The 22,127-nt window shown below is 47.0% G+C and overlaps 2 protein-coding genes across 11 annotated transcripts in view; one reads left to right on the top strand and one right to left on the bottom strand.

Annotated features, from left to right (window-relative positions):
• SLC36A1 (solute carrier family 36 member 1) overlaps nt 1-22,127 on the top strand; it is a 210,481-nt gene that overhangs the window by 106,801 nt on the left and 81,553 nt on the right. For 2 of the 9 annotated variants that reach the window (XR_010112134.1, XR_004671710.3), the window contains exon 12: nt 2,232-2,385. The exons of 6 other annotated variants lie outside the window; for them this stretch is intronic. Coding sequence is in view for 1 of the 3 variants with exons in the window: in XM_063604270.1 (XP_063460340.1) it covers nt 13,431-13,437 (7 nt within the window). In the remaining 2 variants the exon portion in view is untranslated. Of the gene's footprint in view, nt 1-2,231; nt 2,386-13,430; nt 13,508-22,127 lie in introns of those variants that run through there. One more of the 9 variants, XM_063604270.1, reaches the window with a different exon arrangement.
• FAT2 (FAT atypical cadherin 2) overlaps nt 1-22,127 on the bottom strand; it is an 87,374-nt gene that overhangs the window by 49,663 nt on the left and 15,584 nt on the right. For both annotated transcript variants that reach the window (XM_003828989.6, XM_055112807.2), the window contains exons 2-5: nt 11,960-15,238; nt 9,613-9,927; nt 2,671-2,729; nt 660-971 (exon numbers count right to left, since the gene is read on the bottom strand). In XM_003828989.6, the coding sequence (XP_003829037.2) occupies nt 660-971; nt 2,671-2,729; nt 9,613-9,927; nt 11,960-15,218 (3,945 nt within the window). In that variant the 5' untranslated portion in view covers nt 15,219-15,238. The remainder of the gene's footprint in view (nt 1-659; nt 972-2,670; nt 2,730-9,612; nt 9,928-11,959; nt 15,239-22,127) is intronic.

Consider the following 22,127-nt stretch of genomic DNA (forward strand, 5'->3'; position numbering starts at 1 on the left):
GCTTTTCCCAACTAACATAAACCTAACAAGCTAGAATTTATTGAGCACTCACTATTATCAGGCCTTATTCTAAGAGCCTTGTGCGCAATATCTGATTTAATCCTCACAATAACCTTGGAAGAGGTCCTGTTATCATCTGTCTTTTACAAGAAGAAACTAGGGCTCAGTGTGGTCGATTCACCTGCAAGATGAAATGCTTGGCTAGCAATGAGACTGGGGTTGAATTCAGGCTGACTGATGTAAGCACCCATGCACTAGCTACCTGATATATTGGTTTCTCACAAGAAAGATGTTCTTATCTCCATTTTACAAATGATAAAGGTTAAATGACTTGTCCAACATCACACAGGTGTAAAATGGCAGTACTAGGGTTGGAACCCAGGCTTATTGATTCCAAAGCCCCTGTTACTCTCACTAAATCCTTCTCTTTAAGAATAGAGGGGATTTCCCAGGCAAAGACCTTATTGCCCTCAAAGAGAAGGACCCAGAATTTGATCCTTTGGCTGAAGCTGGGACTCCCAGTTTCTCTGGGAGAAGGCCAGGAAGGAGAGCACCATTTCCCTTATGCTGGCGGGCTGTCTCCCTCCTCCTGAATTCTCAAAGAAGGCCACTAACCAGCATGCCACTCCTCCCTCCGTGGCTTCCTTCTGTCTGCTCACCGTTAGGATGTTGTACTCTCCAGCTGTAAAAGTGCTGCTGGATGAAACCACACCTGTGACCGGGTCGATACTGAAGGCCTCCTCATCGCTGTCCTCGATACTGTAGGTGACTCTGCCATTAAGACCCTCATCCAGGTCTGAAGCCACAAGCCTGTACACAGGCCCAGGGGACACAGGGCTCAGCCTCTCTGGAAGGCGGACATTGAAGAGCTTGTGGGAGAATACAGGTGGATTGTCATTGACGTCCAAGATGCCTACCACCACCCTGGAGGTGGACTTCAGTGAGGGTTCCCCATTGTCCAGCACAGTCACCTGGGAGCAGAATTGAGCATGAGCACCTGAGCTGACAACTGCAAATTAGTGACTATGCTTTGCCACCCACCACAGCCCTACCACCACTTTTAACAACCTGGAAATAGTAGTCAGTTTGTTCTTTGGTATGAGCTTGTACTTTTTATTATCATAACTTCACCTACTTGGAACTCAGCTCTCTGGCAACTTTGCCCCTGGGAAAGCCAGTGAGAACAGAGAAATGAAGCAGAAAGAACTAGAAGAAGACAGAGTCAGAGTCTCTAGACAAAAGCTGGTGCTGTTTATGTGGGACAACCCCTGGGCCATTTTTCAGAGACTACCTACTTTTTACTTGCTTGTGTTTTTCATAATTTTAGTTCTCTGGTTTCCTTAAGTTGCTCGATTAGAGAAAACGAGAAAATGTTGATGAGGGAATGAGTGGTACTTTTTGAGTCAGACACGTGGCCTGATGCATGCAATGAAATCCAGAGTGAGAAAAGGCCCCAAAACCATTTCGGAACCAGTAGCTATTTAATGCAGAGGCAAATAATCACATGCATCAATAGCCCCAAGGGCATCACATCAGACGGGAGATTTCCACCTGAAATGGTTCTAAATTTTAAAAAACACTTTGGTGTTTAAAGGTAAATATCTGTTACTGAACTGTGGAGAATGCTTTCATTCCGTAGGAATTCTAGAAGGCCATTTAGCTACTTCTTACTAATAATATGTTTCTTTCTTTTTTTTTTTTTTTTTTTGAGACTGAGTCTCACTCTATCGCCCAGGCTGGAGTTCAGTGGCACGATCTCAGCTCACTGCAACCTCCGTCTCCCCGGTTCAAGTGCTTCTCCTGCCTCAGCCTCCCCGGTAGCTGGGATTACAAGCACCCGCCACCACACCTGGCTAATTTTTGTATTTTTAGTACAGATGGGGTATTCATCATGTTGGCCAGGCTGGTCTTGAACTCCTAACCCCAAGTGATCTGCCCACCTCAGCCTCCCAAAGTGCTGGGATTACAGGCATGAGCCACCATGCCTGTAATAACTAATAACACCTGTTTCTTACCAAAGGAAAAAGAATGTGCAGAGCCTGGAAGTATCAAAGGCAAAATTTGTTTCCTGCTGAGGAATATGTATTCCCCCCTCCTGATACTTTTAAAACTAGAAGAGATCATCAGTGAAGGACAGCTCAGGAGGGGAAATAGTTAGATTTCCACCTGATCTGCTTCTCTTCTGATTTCATTCCCTCTAGGTCACTAACCAAAGCCTTTCATTGAAACAGGCACCAGGAATGCCTATGTGATTTTAGAGGCATCCTAGAAAGAGCACAGATCTAGAAGACAAAGGTCTGGTTTTCATCCTGGCTCTGCTACTGACCTAGTGTTTGACCGAGAATGATTCTGTCTCCCTGAGCCAGGAGGGATGGACTGGACTCGGTAAGTACATAGCACACATGTACTGCTCCCCTCTCCTTCACTCCCTGCAGGCATCACTAATCAATCAATGGTGCCTACCCAGCCTGGGCACAGTTTCAGACTCCTTCCCTTCTCAGTGCTGAGGAGCTAGCAAAGATCCAAGGATCATCCAGCAAGGTTCAGCTCACGTATATCTTCCTCCCTGAACCCAGACCCTCCTCAGCCACAGTGCTAGACATGCACGTGGCTCCAAGGCCTAACATGGCTCCACAAATCACCACAAACGGATTCACCACCATTACTTACCTCCAGGATGTGTTCCTCCTTGTTCTCTCTGTCCAGCTGCTGGGCTGTAGATAGGAGACCTGAGAGAGAGATGATAAGGGAGAGACATGAGCAGAAGGCTTTCAGGGCCACTTTACTGAGGCAACTTCAAGAATTACATTCAAATCTCAGATAAGAATTCTTCTGATCTTTGAAGAACACGTAAAGATCATCCCTGACTTAGGATAGTTCAACTTAAATTTCCTACTTTATCATGGTGTGGAAGTGATACACATTCAGTACAAACCATACTTCAAGTACCCATACATTCTGTTTTTTACTTTCACTTCAGTATTCAAATACTGAAGTATTGAGTACAAATACTGAAGTGTTGAAATATTCAATACTTTATTTTAAAATAGGCTTTATGTGAGATGATTTTGCCCCCTGTAGGCTAATGCAAGTGTTCTGAGCGCATACGAGGTAGGCAAGGCTAAGCTATCATGTTCTGTAGGTTCGGTGTTTAAACACAGTTTAGACTTACAGCATTTTCAACTTATGATGGATCTATTGGAATATGACCTCACTGTAGGCTGAGGAGCATCAGAACACTAAGGGGAAATGAAACTCGGGGGAAAGCAAGGGGGAAGTGAGGAGCTGGGAGAGAACAGCAGAGATAATGTGTCAGGTGAAGTTCCCAGCTACTTCCTGCTTTCTCTTATTAGGCAGGGGTGATACATCAAAACTTCAGCAATCGGCCCACCACGAGCAGCCTCCCCAGTCAGGATGGTTGCCAGCTGGAAGCAACCAGTAGGGTTACTGGTGCACAAGGGTCAATGTCAGCACTGCTGTGATGCAGTTTTGGTTCCTCGTCACTAAAATCTATGGAACATGTTTGCATCTGGATGTCTTCTGCTCATCATTCATTCCCTCTTCTTTTAATAAACAAACCCCAGTTCTCCTGAGGGGAAACCAGAAGAATTAGGTTCTAATTAGGAATTAGAACCATTCCTAGTTTTAGTCCTTCATTATCTGGGGTGAGGCTGACCCGTCTGGGGAGAAGTTTATAGCCCAAGGATAGCCAGTCAGCACAGACTATCCCCCTGGCCCTTGCAACTGGCTCTGCAATAGACAAGGGACCAGTCTGTCTGATGAGAATCCATTCTGGGACTTTTGCAAGAGCTCTAGAAAGAGACTTTTTCTGCTGCTGTGCTGAGAGAACAGGAGGAAGCCTGACAGCAACAAGAAGAGGGACTCCTGAGGCTAGACCCACTCAGAGAAAATGAGGCCAAGAGATAAGCAGAGGCAGCGCCTTCATTACATTATTCCAACGCTGGCTACAGCTGTGCCTGCAGCCATAATATGTTTGGAATTTTCTGTAAAGTAAGAAAACAAATGTCTTTTATTGCCTCAGCCAACCTGCATTGGGTTTCTATCTTTACATCTGAAAAAGTCCTGACAACCAATTCAATTCTGAGAATTCATATGTTGGGACAGGAAGGGGTTAGGGGTCATGGTGAGGCTGGGAAAGCATTCAGGGTCTTTGGGATTGGGAGGCCTCCAGGAAGGATGCTACCTCCTGCCTCAGCCTCTCCCTTCCCCTCCTATGGCCCTGCCAACCCCCAACTCCAGCCTCAGGTTCCTTACAGGGGACCCACTAATCCCCTCTGTGCCTCGCCTTGACTCCAGGAAGCTCCTGCTTATTTCTCCCAACCTTATTTCAACCCCAGCCTCCTCTGCAAAAGGAGTTGAATTGGGTGACCTTTAACATCTTTCTGGCTTAAGTTCTGAACTTCTCATGCCACTTTAAGGAATGTATTCTAAGGAAATCAGTGCATACATCTGGGAAGATGAGTTCACACGGTGTTCACCTGAGTCACGTTTTAAAAAGCCAATAATTGGACACAATCCATATAAGGGAAGAGTTGTATACATTTTACATAAAAAGGAATCTTAAGCAACTATTCAAAATACATTCTGTAGATGGGGAAATGCTGCACACAATATATTGTTGAGTAAAAAAGGCAGCTTGTCGCCTGGGCACGGTGGCTCACACCTGTAATGCCAGCACTTTGGGAGGCCGAAGCGGGCGGATCACCTGAGGTAAGGAGTTCGAGACCAGCCTGACCAATATGGTGAAACTTTGTCTCTACTAAAAATACAAAAAAAATTAGCTGGATGTTGTGGCGTGTGCCTGTAGTCCCAGCTACTAGGAGACAGGAGAATTGCTTGAACCCAGGAGGCAGAGGTTGCAGTGAGCCAAGATCTCACCACTGCACTCCAGCCTGGGCAACAGAGCGAGACTCCTTAAAAAAAAAAAAAAAAGCAGCTTGTCAGGAGCTACAGCAGAAATAACAACTATTGCCTTCCGTTTCAGAGAAACCATGAAGTGACAGCATTTTCCCCATTTATTATTATTATTATTCACTAGGGTCCTAGTACTGACTCTTCCCATGACAGGCTGGTGCAGATAAATAGAGAGGGGGCTCCTCTGGGCTCCTCTCAGTTCATCCGTAATTGAAGAAGTTGGGTAGAGAAGGCGCTAGCTCTCTGCAAGATTCAGGGAAGTTGAGGTGGAGGTTTTCAGGGGCCCAGAAGGTCATCCAAAGCCATGGCCTAAGAGGCCGTGGCTGGTGTGGACGGTCTCTTGTACATGAAAGCAGAGCTACTGGTCGAGGTTAATGGAACATCTGAACACTTTCACTTTCTTGATGTTGTTTAGGTGATGAAGTGATTGAGATAATGGAATTAAGTGTAGAAAAAGAAGCTCAGTGAAGAGCCCAGAGTTTCCCTGGGGGGCTCAGTGACAGAGCTGGGAGCTCAGCGAGGGGAACAGGGATTCAGTTCTGGGCCAGAGCCTCCAGTCATGGCAATGGGAGTATGATGTGAGGATGTGGGCTCTGTCGGGGGCATGTTCTCGCCTTGTGCAGTTGAACACAAGTCATTCCAGCTTTTTCTTCCCTAACTGAAGTTTGGCGTGCAAGGGATTGGAGAAGCCTCCTGAGAAGCTCCACACTCAGGCGCCCTTCCAGTCAAGGAAGGAGGACAAGTGGAAGGAAAGACACACTCCTGTAGGACAGGAGGGTGTGGATACTGTCCCAGCTTGGCCCCAAGCTGAGGGGCCTCATGGGGAAGGGCCTAGGGCCTGGGGTTCCCCAGGAAGAGCACAAGGACTAGGGGGTCTTGGCAGGTAAGCCTTCTATCTGGCTCCATCCCTTCCTTTCCTCCCTGCCCTTCTTTCCTCTCCCTTTGCTCTCTTTTCTGTGTTTCTCCTTCACCATCCTCCTCTTCTCTTCCAGCTCTTCCTCTCTCTCTTCTCCCCTTGTGCCTCTGAATCTCAGCCTCTCTCTCTCTGTGTGTGTGTCTGTCTCTCTCTCCCTCTCTCCCCCAACCCCATTTGGTTTTTCTTTTCTACTTCTGCCTCTCACCACTGCCTCCCCTGACCTTCTAAGGTCCTGTGCCTCTGGAATCAATGCCCCGAGGTATCCTGCCCAGTTGCCCCTATTCTCATCCTCATCCTCCTCTCTGAAGTCAGTATCAGGGTTCCCAGGAAGTGCCTGAATAGAATGGGGACATAGCAGAACCACCTCCATAGGGCTGTATGCATGTTCACTAAGGTGCATAGAAAACCCCTCTCACCCTTCCTGGATGAGGTGGCGCTCAGTGGACTTCACTCTTACCATTTTTCTCCTCCAAACAAATGTTTCCCCAACACCCTATCTCAGACCCATATATGACCCTTCATCTTCCCTCATCTAACAGTTTTCCAACTGTTGTTGATTCCACCTCTGATAGATTCCTGATCTTTAACTCCTCTTATCCTGAGTCACCACAATCTAGGTCTTGCCCCAGCTGCCTTTCCATCTTCATCTTCCTCTTCTTCCCTCCTGCAGCATCAAAGAACCAACCCTTTTGGAGCTCTCACATGCACAGGCATTCAGCTAAGCTCTTTCTATAGCTCTGTATATTAACTCATTTAATTCTCACAACAGCCCAGGTGGTCTCTATTATAATCTCCATTTCACTGGTGAGAAAACTCAGGCATAGAGCAGGTAACTCACTTTCCCAAGATCTCATTATTTATAAGTGGTGGAACTGAGATAAACCTTGAGAAAGTCCATCTACTTGCATTGTCTTCAACAAGATCAGGGTCTTCCTCCCTCTCAGATAGCACCTGTGTCGTCACCCTCGCCCATTTGCTCTCCCGGACTGCTGCCTCTCAAAATCCTCCCACCCTCCAGCTCAGCATAACCACCCCTGTTCCATGAAGCCCTTGCAGATCCACCACCCAGAGCAGCTTCCTCCTTCTTCTGAGTGGCCAGGGCACTGTATCTACACATATTTTACGATGTTATGCCCTTTCAAACTGGTTCTATCGTGTTTATATCCAAATCTTCATGCTCCTAATGGACTGAATTTCTCAAGACCTGAAACTGTGTTTTATTTATCTTCATATAACTCCACAGCACATTGTTTAGAAGCCTAGTAAGGTCAGACACCTTTAAACATTTGCTGAGTATGTGAATGAATCTTGGGCTTAACAAAACATTGTGGATGCTGGCAGAGATTCATTCATCCATTTAGCAATTATTTGTTGAGCTCCTACTCTGTGACAGGTACTGAAGAAATTATGGTGGGCACCAACAGTTAGGGTCCCTTTTCTCAGGGAACTTTGAAGTCTAGTGAGGGACACAGATGATTAATGGGATAATCACACAAGTGAATATAACATCCTGTATGATAAATGTCGCAAAAAGGAGTAGGTGGTGCTGGAAAGTGTGTTAGGGTATCAGGAAAAACTTCTCTAAGGAAAGAACAGCTAGGCTGGAATCTGAAAGAAGAGCGGGAATTAACCAGACAAAAGGAGAGAAGAGTCCCCTGTTAGACAGAATGGCACATGCAAAGTCCTGCGTGGAGGGGCCCGGACTAAGGCAGGCCATGTGACTGGAACATGGGGAGGGGCAGCAGGAGAGGGGCAAGATGAGGCCAGAGAGGTCAGCAAGGACAGACCAGGCGTGACTTTGTAGGACACAGCAGAATCTGACTTTCTCTTTTTTTTTTTCTTTCTGAGACAGGCTCTTGTTCTGTCACCCAGGCTGGAGACCAGTGATGCAATCATGGGTCACTGCCGCCTCAACCTCCCAGGCTCAAGCCATCTTGCTACCTCAGCCTTCTGAATAGCTGAGACTTCAGGTGCACACCATCACACCAGGCTAATTTTTGTATGTTTTGTACGGATGGGATTTCGCCATGTTGCCCAAGCAGCTCTGAAACTCCTGGGCTCAAGCGATCCTCCTACCTCGGCCTCCCCAAGTGCTGGGATCACAGGTGTGAGCCACTGTGTCTGGCTTACTGACTTTAGCTTAAGAGCACAGGGAAGCCATACAAGGCATCCAAGTAGGGAAGTGGGACAAAGTAATGGTGGTGATGAGAAAGGTGGGCTGGGGGCGCATTGGTGATTTGTTCTACTTTTCAAAGTGTCCATGCTTATAAAGATTTCTTCCTTTCAACTGCAGGAAGGCTAAGAACATCTCTGCCCTCTAGGGCATTTTGCCAGACCTGCTGTCAGGGAACTGTTGATAGTAAACAGAACAATGATTTGGAAGAAGCTGAGAAGTTAATGCCTTAGGTGAGAGATCTCTTCCCACTCCTGAACAGGGAGGGACAGGGAGGGACAGGGTAGGCCCAGGTAGAGAGCCAGCTTCAGCCTGTTTTCCAGGAGAAAAGCATCCTCCTCCTAGAACTACTTCACACCCTGAGGTCAAAGGTTAACAGGAAAGGTTGACAATAAATGTTACCAGGCAAATAGGCACTTATATCTCACCCACCCCTCTGTCTGCTCCAGGACTCCCAGCGTCATCCTCCTCCTGGTTCCCTTTTGTCTTAAGAATAAAGGGACTGCCTGCTCGCATTCTTCCTTTCCTCCAATCTCACCAGGTTCCATCCTTCTCCGACAAGAGTAAATTGTTGGAGACGGAAAACAGGATGTTGGGTTCAGTGGGGAATATGTCAGCCTTCTCTACCATAGGATTGTTGCTCCTCCCCCAAGAGGAAGATGAGGCTTTAAGAAGTGTCTGCAGCAATGGGACCCAGTTCTCACACTGCAGCACCAAGGAAAGCCAGGCAGGTGGTGTCAATGAGGGACGCAGGCTGGGAATAACACAACAGGGGATGGCAGGACCTGCAGGGACCAGAGCTTCTGTGCCAGGTCTACAAAGGGAGCAGCTGTTGGCTCCGGGCCACTGTGGCCCAGCGGGACTGTGAAGACAATGTGGCCCGATCCTTCCATTTTTAAAAAACAACCAGAAATCTGGAATGTTTTGTGGAATTTTCTAATTTTATGTGTTGACTGCAACTTAAAAAATAATTGCTTAAAGCTTAAGCAAATCAAACAAAACACCTCTAAGAGCAATGTCTGACTCACTGCTGCCAGCTGCCAACATCTGGATTTCTCCCAACCATCCACCATCCTTGTCCCAGAAGGCTTTGGGCAGGTGCTCCTGAGACAGTTGACAACATAAGTGGATTCACATTGCCAGCACTCTGGGCGGGGTTGAGATCAGTCTGGAACTAGGGTTAAGGGATTCAACCTGTGGCTCATGACTCAGGAGAGGGTCAGGTTGGGACCACTTGGAGGTCTAACTAGTCTCAGGTTGACCAATGGGCAACCTGCTTAGTTTCCTTGGGCCCCAAGGAAAGAAACATGAAGACAGATCCTTTTCATTTTCACATAGAGATGGACTTTGTAGAACAGCATTGTCAAATGTTAGTACACATTTGAAACACATCAGAATCACCTGCATGTCTTGTGAAAACACAGATTGCTGGGCCTCACCCTCGAAATTTTGATTCAGTGGATTTAGGGTGGGGCCGGAGAATTTGAATTTCCAAGTTCACAGTAATGCTGATGGTGCCGATTTGGGCCCACAATTTGAGAACCACCATTGTAGAGATCCCTGTTCACCCAGCTTTTTGGATCCTTACCTGTAACAGGGTGAATCATAAAGAATCCCATGTGGTTCCCACTGGTGATGTTGAAGGTCAGCTTCCCTTTGGAGCTGGAGTCTGGGTCCCAGGCATCCAGTTGAAGCACAGAGGTGCCCACGGGAGCATCCTCCTGGATGCAGGGGTAGAACACAGCTTGGGACATCTGGGGTGGGTTGTCATTGGCATCCGTAACCTCAATGTAGACTTCAGTTACAGAAGAGAGGGGCACAGAACCCCTGTCCACTGCTAATACCGTCAACCAGTAGTAAGATGCAAATTCTCGGTCCAGGGGTGCCAGAGTCTGAATCATTCCTAGGGACAGTAAGTCAGCAAACCCAAAATACTTTAGAGCTCAAAGTGGCTTTAGAAATCACCCTTACCCACCATTCCCCAAACCGCACTGTGGAAAGGGTATTAATAAGTAGATTTTCTATGAAAAGAAGGAACTGCTTCTACCAATATAATGTGGGAGATGCTGAGTTGAACACAGGGGAATTAATATCCTTATTCTAGAACCTCTCAGAGCCTTCCTCTGCTAAAATGGACCCACGCCTTTAGCATGTGAGCATATTTAGGGTTTTCAGAAGACAGTGGTAGTTTATCTACTTTCTCTTGGCTACTTAAACCCAAATTCCATTGATCTATTTCACATTCTGTAAGTGAGGTTTTCTTATAGTTGTCCTTAAACTGTTTCCTTCACACTTTATGTCCTGGTAGATAATCAATTTCAGGGTTAGGAATTTGAAGAATAAATTGCCATTCCCTTCTCCATCATTTTCATGATTTTAAGGGGCTGAGCTTCATTTTTTAGTTCATTCCCTCCACAAATTGCTTACGATGGGCTAGCACTGTTCTAGAAGTTGAGGGTCCAAGAATGAGTAAAAGAAGCTTACACCTCAAGCTCTCATGGATCATGCTGTACTGGCAGGGCCTGTGTGAGAGGGCGTGGCCCATGCTCACAGCCATAGCATAACAGAGACGACCGCTGGGGAAACTGAGGCTCAGAGAGGGAGCACGACTTGACCAAGATCATGTAGCAAGTATGTGGAAGAACTGGGTCTGGGATTGACTCTTAATTTAATGGTCTTTCTAATTAAACAGCTTAATTAGATTAAGCTGTTTTCTTTCAGTGGCTGGCATTAAGAGACAAAGGTTGCTGAAAGCCAACATTGAGAACAAATTATTACAACTTGGTTTTGGTGGAAATAAATCACCTACCAAATTGCAAACTCCTTGAAGGCAATGATCTGCCTTTATTCACGTGGGATCTCCCCCAGGTACCTATCTTAGGGCCTTACCAGTAGTGGGCACTCGAACAGTGCTGACTTACACTTACTTTCCTTGAAACTTAAAAAAAGGAATGTGGTTGTGTCACCTTTTTGGAGAGCAATTTGGAAATACTTATTAACACAGAAGATGCACATTATCCTCTGACCTAGAAACTTCATTTTTAAGAATTTTTCAGCCGGGCATGGTGGCTCATGCCTATAGTCCTAGCACTTTGGGAGGCCAAGACGGGTGGATCACCTGAGGTCAGGAGGTTGAGACCAGCCTGGCCAACATGGCGAAAACCCGTTTCTACTAAAAATACAAAACTTAGCCGGGCATGGTGGTGGGTGCCTGTAATTCCAGCTACTTTCGGGAGCCTAAGGCAGGAGAATTGCTTGAACTCGGGGGACGGAGGTTGCAATGAGCCGAGATCGAACCACTTCACTCCAGCTTGGGTGACAGAGCAAGACTCCATCTCAAAAAAAGAAAAGAATTTTTTTCTATAGAGACCCAGGCATATAAGTAAAAGTATATAAATAAGAATATTACACCTACATGGTAGAATAATATGTGGCCAATTAAAACAAATGAACTGACAAATAAAAAGTCTTGATGTTATATGACATGAAAAAAGTAAATTTTAGAATAGTGTCTATTATACTGTATTTTCATAATAATAAAATGAACAATATATGATATATAAGATACAAAGAAAGAAACTTTAGAAGATTATAGACCAAATTGTTAATAAAGATTATATCTGGGGTGATGGAACATGGGGGAGCATTCATTTTTAAATTTTATATAAAAAATTATAATCAGATGTATTACTTTTATAAACAGAATATGTAATATATGTGCATATATGTGTATGTGTATATGCACATATATAGACATGTATTCCCAGTAAAAACAAATTAAAAATAAAATACACAGGAAAAAGAATCCCTATTTATTGCCTTTCATTTCAGCCTGCAGGCTGACTCCTTTTTCCTTCAGCCCGCAGGCTGACTTCTTTTTCCTTCAGCCCATCTACCTCTGGCCCTGGCACCCCACCCTACCCCACCCCCAGTACCTGTATCTTGGTTGATGCTGAAGGCTGCGAGTCCGGTGCCAGCACGCAGGAAGTACTGGAGCTCCCCATCCAAGCCACTGTCATCGTCCTGGGCAGCCACTACAATCACCTGAGTTCCCGAGGGGCTGTTCTCCTGCACCTGGCCCTGGTGCACGAAGGAGGCAAAGTGGGGAGGGTGGAGATTCTCATTCACATCCAGGACGATCACCTCCACATGGCAGAGAGTCCTGCGGGCTAGGGGCCTCCCACTATCACTGGCCCACAGGCTCAGATTGTACCCAGCTCGCCTCTCAAAGTCCAGCTCTCTCTCCAGAATGAGCGCCCCTGTCATCAGGTCCACCCGGAAGGTCCCATGGGCGCCATCCATCAGAACATATCGCACTTCACCTGCGGGGCCCAGGTCAGGATCAGAGGCATCCAGAAATGTCAAGACAGTCCCGGGGGGCAGGTCCTCTGGAACCTTCAGCCTGTTGTGTTCTGTGATGCACTGGGGAGAGTTGTCGTTGACATCCTCCAATGTGATTATCAGGTCAGTGACAGAGAAGAGCTGGTGGCCTTTGCTGGGCTGATCCCTGGCCTCCACCTTGAGTATGTACCGAGGCTCTGATTCGCGGTCCAGGTGTCCTGTAACAACCAGTTCCCCAGTGAGAGGGTGGAGGGAGAACTTCTCTGTGGGACTTAGCAGGGTGTAGCGAACCCTGCCATTGTCTTCCGAGTCAGCATCTTTGGTTGTCAGCTCTGCAATTGTGGTTCCAACTTCTGTGTCTTCCGAGATGGTTAACTGGTACCCACCGGGAGGAAATCTGGGTGCGTTGTCATTCCAGTCTTTCACATTCACTGTCAGCAGCTTCCAGGAGGACTTCTGGGGTGTGCCCAGGTCATATACTGTTACATTGAGGATGTAGAAATTGGTGGCTTCATAGTCCAAGGGAGCAGCTACAGTGAGCAGCCCTGTCTCCAGCTCTATGTCAAAGCAGCCCTCCTCATTGCCATCTGCAATCACATAGACCAGTTTGCCATTAAAACCAGCATCAGGGTCAGTGGCTGCTAGGCGGGCCAAGGGGGTGTTGATAGGGACACTCTCAAGGACATCAATGGATTGGGGGAAGTGGTCCTCAAACTGTGGGGTGTAATGATTAATCTGATATGTGCTTAAAGAAGTGAATTCCTCATCACTGGACTCCTGGTTCTGAAGCCCAATAGAGTGGAGGATAGTCTTTGTGAATTGTGTCAATACCCCTGTTTTATCACATGTTACAGGAACTTCAAAATGAGGGTCCTTCACCACAGTAATATTCAAAGTTGTGGGTGAGGCATAGTTTTTGCCATCTGAGGCTGTAATCTTCAGGGAATAACTGGTGGGTTGACCAGCAGTAAGATTGATAAAAGGGCGTTTGAGGGATATCACTCCGGAGAAATGATTTAGATCAAAATACTCTAGTTCATTGCCTGATACAATCTCGTATTTTAGGTTCTGAAGCTCATCCACATCTATGGCTGACATAGTCATTATCGATTTCCCTACTGGCCAGTCTTGGCGGATAGACCCTGTACAGTTGACTTCTTCAAACATAGGCTGGTTGTCATTCAAGTTCCTGAGCTGAAGAAAAATGGACACTTCCTTCTCCCGGCGAAAAGGGGATCCCCAGTCTGATGCTCTTACCCGGAAGGTATAAATTCTTTTCATGAGTTCATAGTCCATGGGTTTGGAGGTGGAGATGATCCCCAGGTAAGGGTCAATAGAAAATGGCAAAGCTTTTGGTCCAGCAATGGAATAGGTGACATATCCATTTTCCCCATGATCCCGGTCAGTGGCAGTCACAGCCAAAACACTGGTGCCTGGAGGGATGTTCTCATCCAAGGTGCCATCATAGGAAGACCTGTTGAAGAGGGGGGCATGGTTGTTGCAGTCCACAATGTCAATGACCACCATGGTGGAGGCCTGGCCCGGTGAGGTTCTGATGTGTAGCTGATAGTGGGCTCTGTCGTGGAAGTCCATGAGCTTTGTGGTGGTGATCAACCCAGTTTGAGCATTAAGTTTAAATCCTGCATTCTCTGAAGATGGCTTTAGAACATACTGCAGGTTGGGGAAGGCTGGGGTGACTCTCACCATCACCACGCGGCTGCCAGGAGGGGAAAACTCGCTAAGCTGCACTCTGTAAACAGCCTTCTCGAATTTGAGGGAAGACAATTTGGAAGGTGGTAGGTGAAAGCCCCTGATCTGGGAATAAAAATAAGGGCTGCTCCCACTCCTGGCCTGGAGGCTGAGGTTGAACCCATGAAGGTACTCCATCCAGTTGATGTCTTTGACAGACACCAAACTGAACTCATTGCTCCGGGCATAAGACTTGATGGCTTTGAAGTGCTTTCCAGGGTCACCACCAACAACTTCCACTGACTCCACTTCAGCTCCTGAGCTATTTGCATCGACCAGTACAGTGGCATAGGTGGTACCATCATTGCTGTCTGGTGGAGTCACCACCACCGAAGCAATGGCTGGGGGCTTCCTGAGGGCAGGCTCCACATGAACCACAAGTGCAGCCAGGCTGCCAAACCCATTGCCCTCAGAGATTTTCCGCATGCGGTCCACAGCTAGCACCTGAAGCTCATGCTTTCCTCGCCAGGTGACGTTAAGCTTCCCAGCCACAGTGACCACACCGCTGGTGGGATGGATGGCAAACATCTCTGACCTTGTGTTAAAGGCATAATAGAACTCAGCATTCTGGCCTAGATCAGCATCTGTGGCAGTCACCTTGCAGATGGGGCTCTTCAGGGGCATGTCCTCAGAGATGGTGACTCTGTACGAAGGTGGAGAGAAGAGAGGCTTCAGGTCATTCTGATCCAGGATGTGGACCACCACGCGGGTCAAAGCTTCCAACTCCAAGGTCTTCTCTGTGGCTTGGATGATGAGGGTGTAGCTGTCTCGCACCTCTCTGTTCAGAAGAGCTGTGTTGCTGCTCTTTGTCCTTATTCTTAGGAAGCAGAAGTTGCCCACCACATACTCCTCAGTTTTAAATACATTGGCCACATCCCCAGAGATGATCCGGTACCTCACTGCCCACTGTGGCTCCGCGAGGTAGATGCCCATTTTCTCGAAGCTCTCCACATAGGTCTTGGGAGAAGAATTTTCATAGATGGTGGCATTGTAATGGGAGTGTGTGAAGTGCCAAGCAGAGGAGGAGAGAATCCCTTCTAGAGGCTTCTCACAGGTCGCACAATGGAGCAAGAATATGGCAAAACCCAGCAGGGCAATAGTCATGGTGGAAAACTCCCGAAACCCTGGGCAGAAAATAAAAGATAGGGCGCAAGTTAGGGGGAAAAAAATGGTTTCTACTGCTGTGGTTCTTAACTGGAGGTGATTTTGACCCTCAAGGGACACTTGGCAATGTCTGAAGATACTTTTGGCTGACCCAGCTTGGGGGTGGTGGTGCTAATGGCATCTGTCAGGTAGATGCTGGGGATACTGCTAAACAACCTACAATGCATAGGACAGTGCCTTTGTATGAGTCAGTTCTCACACTGAGAATAAAGACATACCTGAGACTGGGTAATTTATAAAGGAATGAGGTTTAATGGACTCACCGTTCCACATGACTGGGGAGGCCCCACAATCATGGCAGAAGGCAAAGGAAAAGCAAAGTCATATCTTACTTGGCAGCAGGCAAGAGTGCGTAGGCAGGGGAACTCCCCTTTATAAAACCATCAGATCTCATGAGACTTATTCACTATCATGAGAACAGCACGGGAAAAACACACCCCCATGATTCAATTACCTCCCACTGGATCCCTCCCATGATACTGGGGGATTATGGGAGCCACAATTCAAGATGAGATTTGGGTGGGAACGCAGCCAAACCATATCAGCCCTGCAACAGAATTATCCAGCCCCAATGTCAATAGTGCCATGGTTGAGAAACCCCGTGGCTGAAGAATAGCAGACTAGTTCAAAATGCTCTCTCAGAGACACTCAGCAGCTAGAACACAGTCCTGAACTCTTAACTCTTTTTTCCCAAAAACTTTCTGTGACTCCTTGGGCAATGGTGAGATAGTCCCAACTCTTAGCCAGGAACCAAGTTTAGCAATCTGGTTCTAAACTACTATTCTCTCTCCTTCCTACAAGGCCTTTCCACTGGGGCTGAGCTCTAGCCAAACTGAGCTGTTTCCGCACATGCAGAGGCTGCAGGAAAGCAAAGTGACCAAGATCCCAGGCGTGGCATCAGGCTGCCTGGCTGTCAGCCCTGCCTCTGTCATTTGCTAGGTAGGTGACTTTTAGAGCAAGTTATTTAACCTCCTGAGCCTTCATTTCACCTTCTGTAGAATAAGGATAAGAAAATCATCAATCTCATAGGATTGTTGTGAACATTCAGTGAAATAATAAAGGTAAATGACTTATCAGAGTGCCTAGTTTATTGTCAGTTCTAATTTAATGTCAGCCATTATTGATAATAGGAAACTAAGGTTCATAAAAGGAAGGGAGCTGCCCAGGGCCTTATAGCTAGTGGGAGCTCCTTGCACAGACCAGGGTTGCCTCCTTGCCCCAGTCCTATTTATACCTGTTTCACCACATGTCCCTTATAGACAGGGCATGACTCTGACTCATCTTGTAACCTGGAACATGAAAACTCCCAGGCTCCTGGAATGTCTGAGTTGAAATGGACATTAGAGATGATGGGCTTCTGTCCCTGCTTTTCATCATAGATGAGTATAGATGGGGAAATAGAACCCCAGAGTCGAGATCAGTCAAGCTCCAAGTCACACAGTGTGTGGCCGGGTAAGAACTAGTCCCTGGGAGTTAGTTCTTGTTGAACTGATCATGAATAAATGCTTCGCCTCTCTTAGACCCTTGCTGTTTCCCACAGAGCCCATCCCCGAAATCCAGCCTGGGTGAAAATGTGAGACTCACCAGGGCCAAGGATGGGGCAAGGGGCAGGAGGAGCGGGGCAGGGTTTGGCAGGGCCATGTGTAGGGCTGGTGCACCAGGCTGATGCCTGGCTTGCCCCTGGGAGCCTTGATTCCTAGGAGCTTCATGGCTGCCAGCCAGATGTGCTGGAGCATTCTTGGATGAAACTGGCCAGACCTGATTTTCCAGTTGCCTTGCTCTTCAAAGCCAAGGAAGAGTTAAACTTCCAAGGCAAAGGGGGAAGGAGAGGCTTGGAGCCCCGTCTTGCCAGAGTCCTGTGTGAACTGGGCACAGGGTTCCCCAAGATCGTGCTGACAGCATCCTGAGATAAGAGGCAGGAATAGAAAAGTCTGCCTAAATCGGGGTCTGAAGGCCTGTGACAGAAAATAATTTCAATATGTCCCACCCTTCGAGCTTCTCTACCACCCGCCTCCCGACTCCTGAGATTCTGTTGGTGGTGCCCTAAGCTTAGGCACCTCAGAAAAGAGAGGGCAGGAAGGTGGCAGATTCTTCATTCGAGGTCTGAAAGTTAGTGGCAGAAAGAGCTGCTGTCCGTTTCCCACCCTGCCTGCTCACTACTGTCCTTCCATGCTTAGAGCTGCAGCCCATAGTGGGGCCAGCCCCAGGCAAAAGCCACACTCACCCTACCCCTGACCCAGCCCCCACAAGCAGAAGGGGACGCCTGAGTCATTCGGCCCCCAACCCATGCAGGATGGCATTGCTTTTGAAGTTGAAACCCCAAGGGAAAGTGAGTCCTCACCCCAGTCCCAGGTCCACTGGCTCCACAGCTCTGTGAGCCCAGGGTGCACGCAGCCTCCCAGCCCTGCCTGCCCTGCTGTGTGGAGAGCTTCCTGTTCACCAGGTCAGCACCCGTGTTGGACAGGCCCCAGCAAGATACTCTGCTCGATGGCTGCACCGGCGCCTTGCAACGCAGGCGCCGTTAAGATGAGCTGTAGGGAAGGGGAAGGGGAGGGGTCTCCCTGGAGGAGGATAAAATGCAGAGAGAATGCACCCTTGGATGGTGGCTTGGTGCCCATGACCTGCCCAGGCTGTAGGACCTGCACACCTGGGGAGTAGTTTGCTGAGGGAGGGAACAGTGTCTGCACAGCTGTTTCCTGGCCCCAGGTTTAGATGAGTGAACAAGCTTGCAGGGCGCAGAAGCATGTTAGGCTCCTTGTACTACCTTCCTAGTTCACAACACCCAGGGACCACTATTTTAAAACATCTTGTGTAAACATACATCAATTCATATGACTTCCCTGCTTAACATTTTCCAGTGGCTTCCCATAGCACTTAGATTAAAATAGAAACTCCTTGCCCTGGCCTAGAAGGCTCTGCACCTCCTGGGCCCATGCTACTTCTCCAGTTCATGAGCTGCAGCCACACAAAACCCAGACCTGCCTTGGGGCCTTTGCACTTACTGCCTCCCTTAAGATTCTCACATGAATAGTTCCTTCTTGTCATTCAGTTTTCAGCTTAAATGTCACCTCCTGAGCTCCTGTTTGGAGTAGGCTTCCTGTCAATTCCCCTCTTTATCACTTTGCCCTATTTTCTTCATGACATATATCACTACCCAATATTTTCTTGTTTATTTGTTTAATGACTGTCTTCATGGACTCCATGAAGAGAGGAGCTCTGTGTATCTTATTCACAGATGAATTCCCTAGTGCCTAGAACAGTGCCTGGTATAGAACCAGGCTCAATCAATACTAGTTGAGAAATGGAAGAATCTAGACTTAGGAAACACAATGACAGAATGAACGCTGAAAGAGCCTTTCATGATCATTCCTTCCTTTTGGAAGCTGGAAAATAAAGTCCCAAAGAAAGAAAGAGACTTGCCCAAAGTCACAGGGTGAGAATTAGAGCCAGGTTCTTTCCTCCTGACTGTGCTTCTGGAAAGAGCTGTGGTCCCTTATGAATCTGACTGTTTGATTTCAAATCACAGCTCTACCACTTGCTGCCTGTTCCACCTTAGAAAGTTTCTCAATATCCCTGAACCTCAGCTTTTTCATCTGTGAGAGAGGGCTATTAAGAGTACTGCATTCATATTCATAGGGTTTTATGGAGACTACATAAGATCGTGCACGTTAATGTACTCAGCACAGTGCCTGGTATGTAGACAAAACTCAAGACATATTCGTTATTAGATTTTAATGCCAAGGCAGAATCAAAGCCTGGGCTGGGTTGAGGGTGGGGTCCACTGAAGCCTCTGGAGGAGGTCCAGCCTGTGCCCCAACACAGCAGGAAGCCACTGGTCTCTGGTCGAGTCTAAGCTTGCTGGCCTAGCCACAGACTGTTCCGGGAAGCTGCGAGCAGGCGCTTGTCTGGGGTGGGGCCTCATGCTCCTTGGCTCCTCAGGCCCAGAAAGAGACCTGCATCTGAGTGAATGTGCACATTTACAAGAGGGCACACATGCATACTCAGTAGTCAATTTTTTGAATAATTGTGTGGGTACATTAGTTCTGTGTCTACCTGGCCATGAATGGACCCGTTTAGGATATATGTATGAACCAACTCTGCCTCCATGTAACTCCCAGCCCCATTTCAAAGATGTGGAAGGCAGGAGAAGGTGGCTAACAACACACAGGCTCTGGCTGTGTGACCTTGGGCAAATGGCTTGCCTTCTCTGATCCTTAGTTTCCCTACTTCTGCAGGTCGTTTCGAGAATGAAAGTTAGTTAATGCACATAAGTGCCGAGCACAATATGTGATATAGTTTTCAACAAATATTACCTAGTAATACAACTTTTTAGCACCTGGCTTATACTATTAACTGTTGAGTTTGTGGATAATAAAAACTTTCAGGCCAGGCGCAGTGGCTCATGCCTGTGATCTCAGGACTTTGGGAGGCCAAGGGGGGCAGATCACAAGGTCGGGAGATGAAGACCATCCTGGCCAACATGGTGAAACTCCGTCTCTACTAAAAATACAAAAATTAGCTGGGCGCAGTGGCATGTGCCTATAATCCTAGCTACTCGGGAGGCTGAGGCAGGAGAATCGCTTGAACCAGGGAGTTGGAGGTTGCAGTGAGCCGAGATCGCGCCACTGCACTCCAGCCTGGCAACAGAGCAGGACTCCATCTCAAAATAAAACAAACAAAAAACACTTTCAGACAAATTATTCCGTCATCCCTGATCTATGCTTGTGCAGGCTAATTTTCTGCAACTTAGTGCTGTAGGGCTTTTTAGAGGCTGTGATTCAGTTCACCCTGTGTTTCAGCTCTCTACTGCAGCTTCTCAGGATCTTGATTCCGACATTCAGAAACCTGATAGTTGTAACATTCATGTCTTTGTCCAACTCATTGATAAAAGTTTCAATGTGGAGGGCTCCTCATCACTGGGGGAATCCAAGCAGCATCTGGGTGGCCACCTGAGGAGCATATTCTACTGTAGGAGAATATTTGTCCTTGGGGGAGATAAGAAGCATTCTGAAGTCCCTTCCAACTCATACGGGCATGGTTCTTTGGCCTGTGCATGCCTATGGTCTCTATCAGACCCTAAACGAGCCCCCCAACGGCAGCGAAGGGATTTCCTCTCTGTGGATCAGGGTTATACACCTGCCAATGCTTGTTTGAGAGTCAGTGTAATAAGCTGATCCCTGACCTGGGTTCTGGGAGGCTGAGACCTAAAGTCACTCATTCTCTGTCTGTTCTTGGTCAAGTAAGTCACCTAGGCCCCGTGGACCTTTTTTCTCATCTGTAAATAATGTGTGTGCATATAGAGGGAAGGACTGTAATGGATGGGTGATTCCAAACCCCTCTAATTGTCCCACCCCTCTGCCCCAGGTGTTCAGTGCTAAGACTGGCTCTTGTGGCTCTCAAGAAAGAATCCTAAACATATTCTGTTTATGAAAAACCTTAAAGAGGTGAGATAAATAAATTAAGAGGGACTGTGCTTTGAACCAGAATAAAAATTGTAAATGAAAGAATGGTGACATTCTAGGTATCTGCTAGTCAAGTCTTAGCCACTGAAATAATTTCTCTTCTTAGTAGTAGGGAGTGATTGATGGTTTTTGAGAAGAAGCAGAACCAGGACAGGGCTACATCATTGGGATGAGTAATCTAACATTAGACCAAAAAGGGGATTTTCGCATTCAAGTCTCCCACTCTGGTGTGGATAGGGCTTGAACACCAGCTCTAGTGGTTTAAGACAACTGGAATTCACTGAGGGTAGAGAGACTTAATTTACTTCCAAGAAACTTGGATGAACATGTGAGTCATTTGTTAGTTTGTAGGCAGCCACTGTCAGATTCTCATATAACAAAACAAATAACTGGATGTGGCCAGGAGAGGAGCCAGTGGCTTGAGCCATTGATGGGTCCTGTGACTTGAGAGTGCCACACAATCTCTCCTGGGCCTCAATTTGCCTGTCTGTAAAATGGAGATAATAATAGCTACTCCTACCTACTTCCCAGGACTGCAGGGAAAACAGATTATTTGACAGGTGAAAGCACAGGGAGGGAAGATGCAGAGTAACACCTTATTAGAACCAATAATGGCTCTAATTTACTTCATTACTTCATTTACTTCAGTAAATGGCAGTCTGAAGTATCAGCTGGCAGAGAGGCCATCTTAGGGGGGTTGACTGTAAAAGTCAGGCCTGTCCTAGTCTGGAATTAGAAATGACTAAAAAGGAAATCCTTATCTAGGACATGGATGAAAGAGAGCTGGGACATGAGGTCCCATTATTTATTAGTATTCTTTTTATTATTGATGACAAAAATTATTCTGTCTTACATCTGTATGATAATCTATACATTTTCAAATAAGCATTTGCATGTGTTATCTCACTTGGTCTTTGGGTAGAGTATGCAGTACTGGACAGAATTAAAAGTTAAGAAAGCGGGCTCGGGAATCAGACAGACCTAGTTTCAAATCCCAGCTCTCAGTTTATCAACTGTGTGGCCATGGGTAGTTATTTAACCTTGCTGATTTCCGCCAAAGGGAGAAGATAATGGTACTCACCTCCTGGAGTTGTTGAGAAGGCTGAATGAGGTAAAGTACGGCAAATACCTAGCACTGGAACACACTCAGTACCAGTTAGTGATGTACCATCATCATCTGTACTATGACATTCATTACTCTGAATCTGTAACTGTGAAATTGAGGCTTGGATAATTTGAAGACTGTGCCCAGTTCACTCATCTAGTAGGTGATGGATGCAAGCACCAGCACAGAATAAGAATCCATATTCTAGGAAGAGAGACATCCCAGAGGCCTGGAGTAGCTGGAACTCACTCTAGAGCTGCGCTTTCCAGCAGAACTTTCTGC

The sequence above is a fragment of the Pan paniscus genome, chromosome 4, assembly GCF_029289425.2.
Source record: "Pan paniscus chromosome 4, NHGRI_mPanPan1-v2.0_pri, whole genome shotgun sequence".
Taxonomy (NCBI): domain Eukaryota; kingdom Metazoa; phylum Chordata; class Mammalia; order Primates; family Hominidae; genus Pan; species Pan paniscus.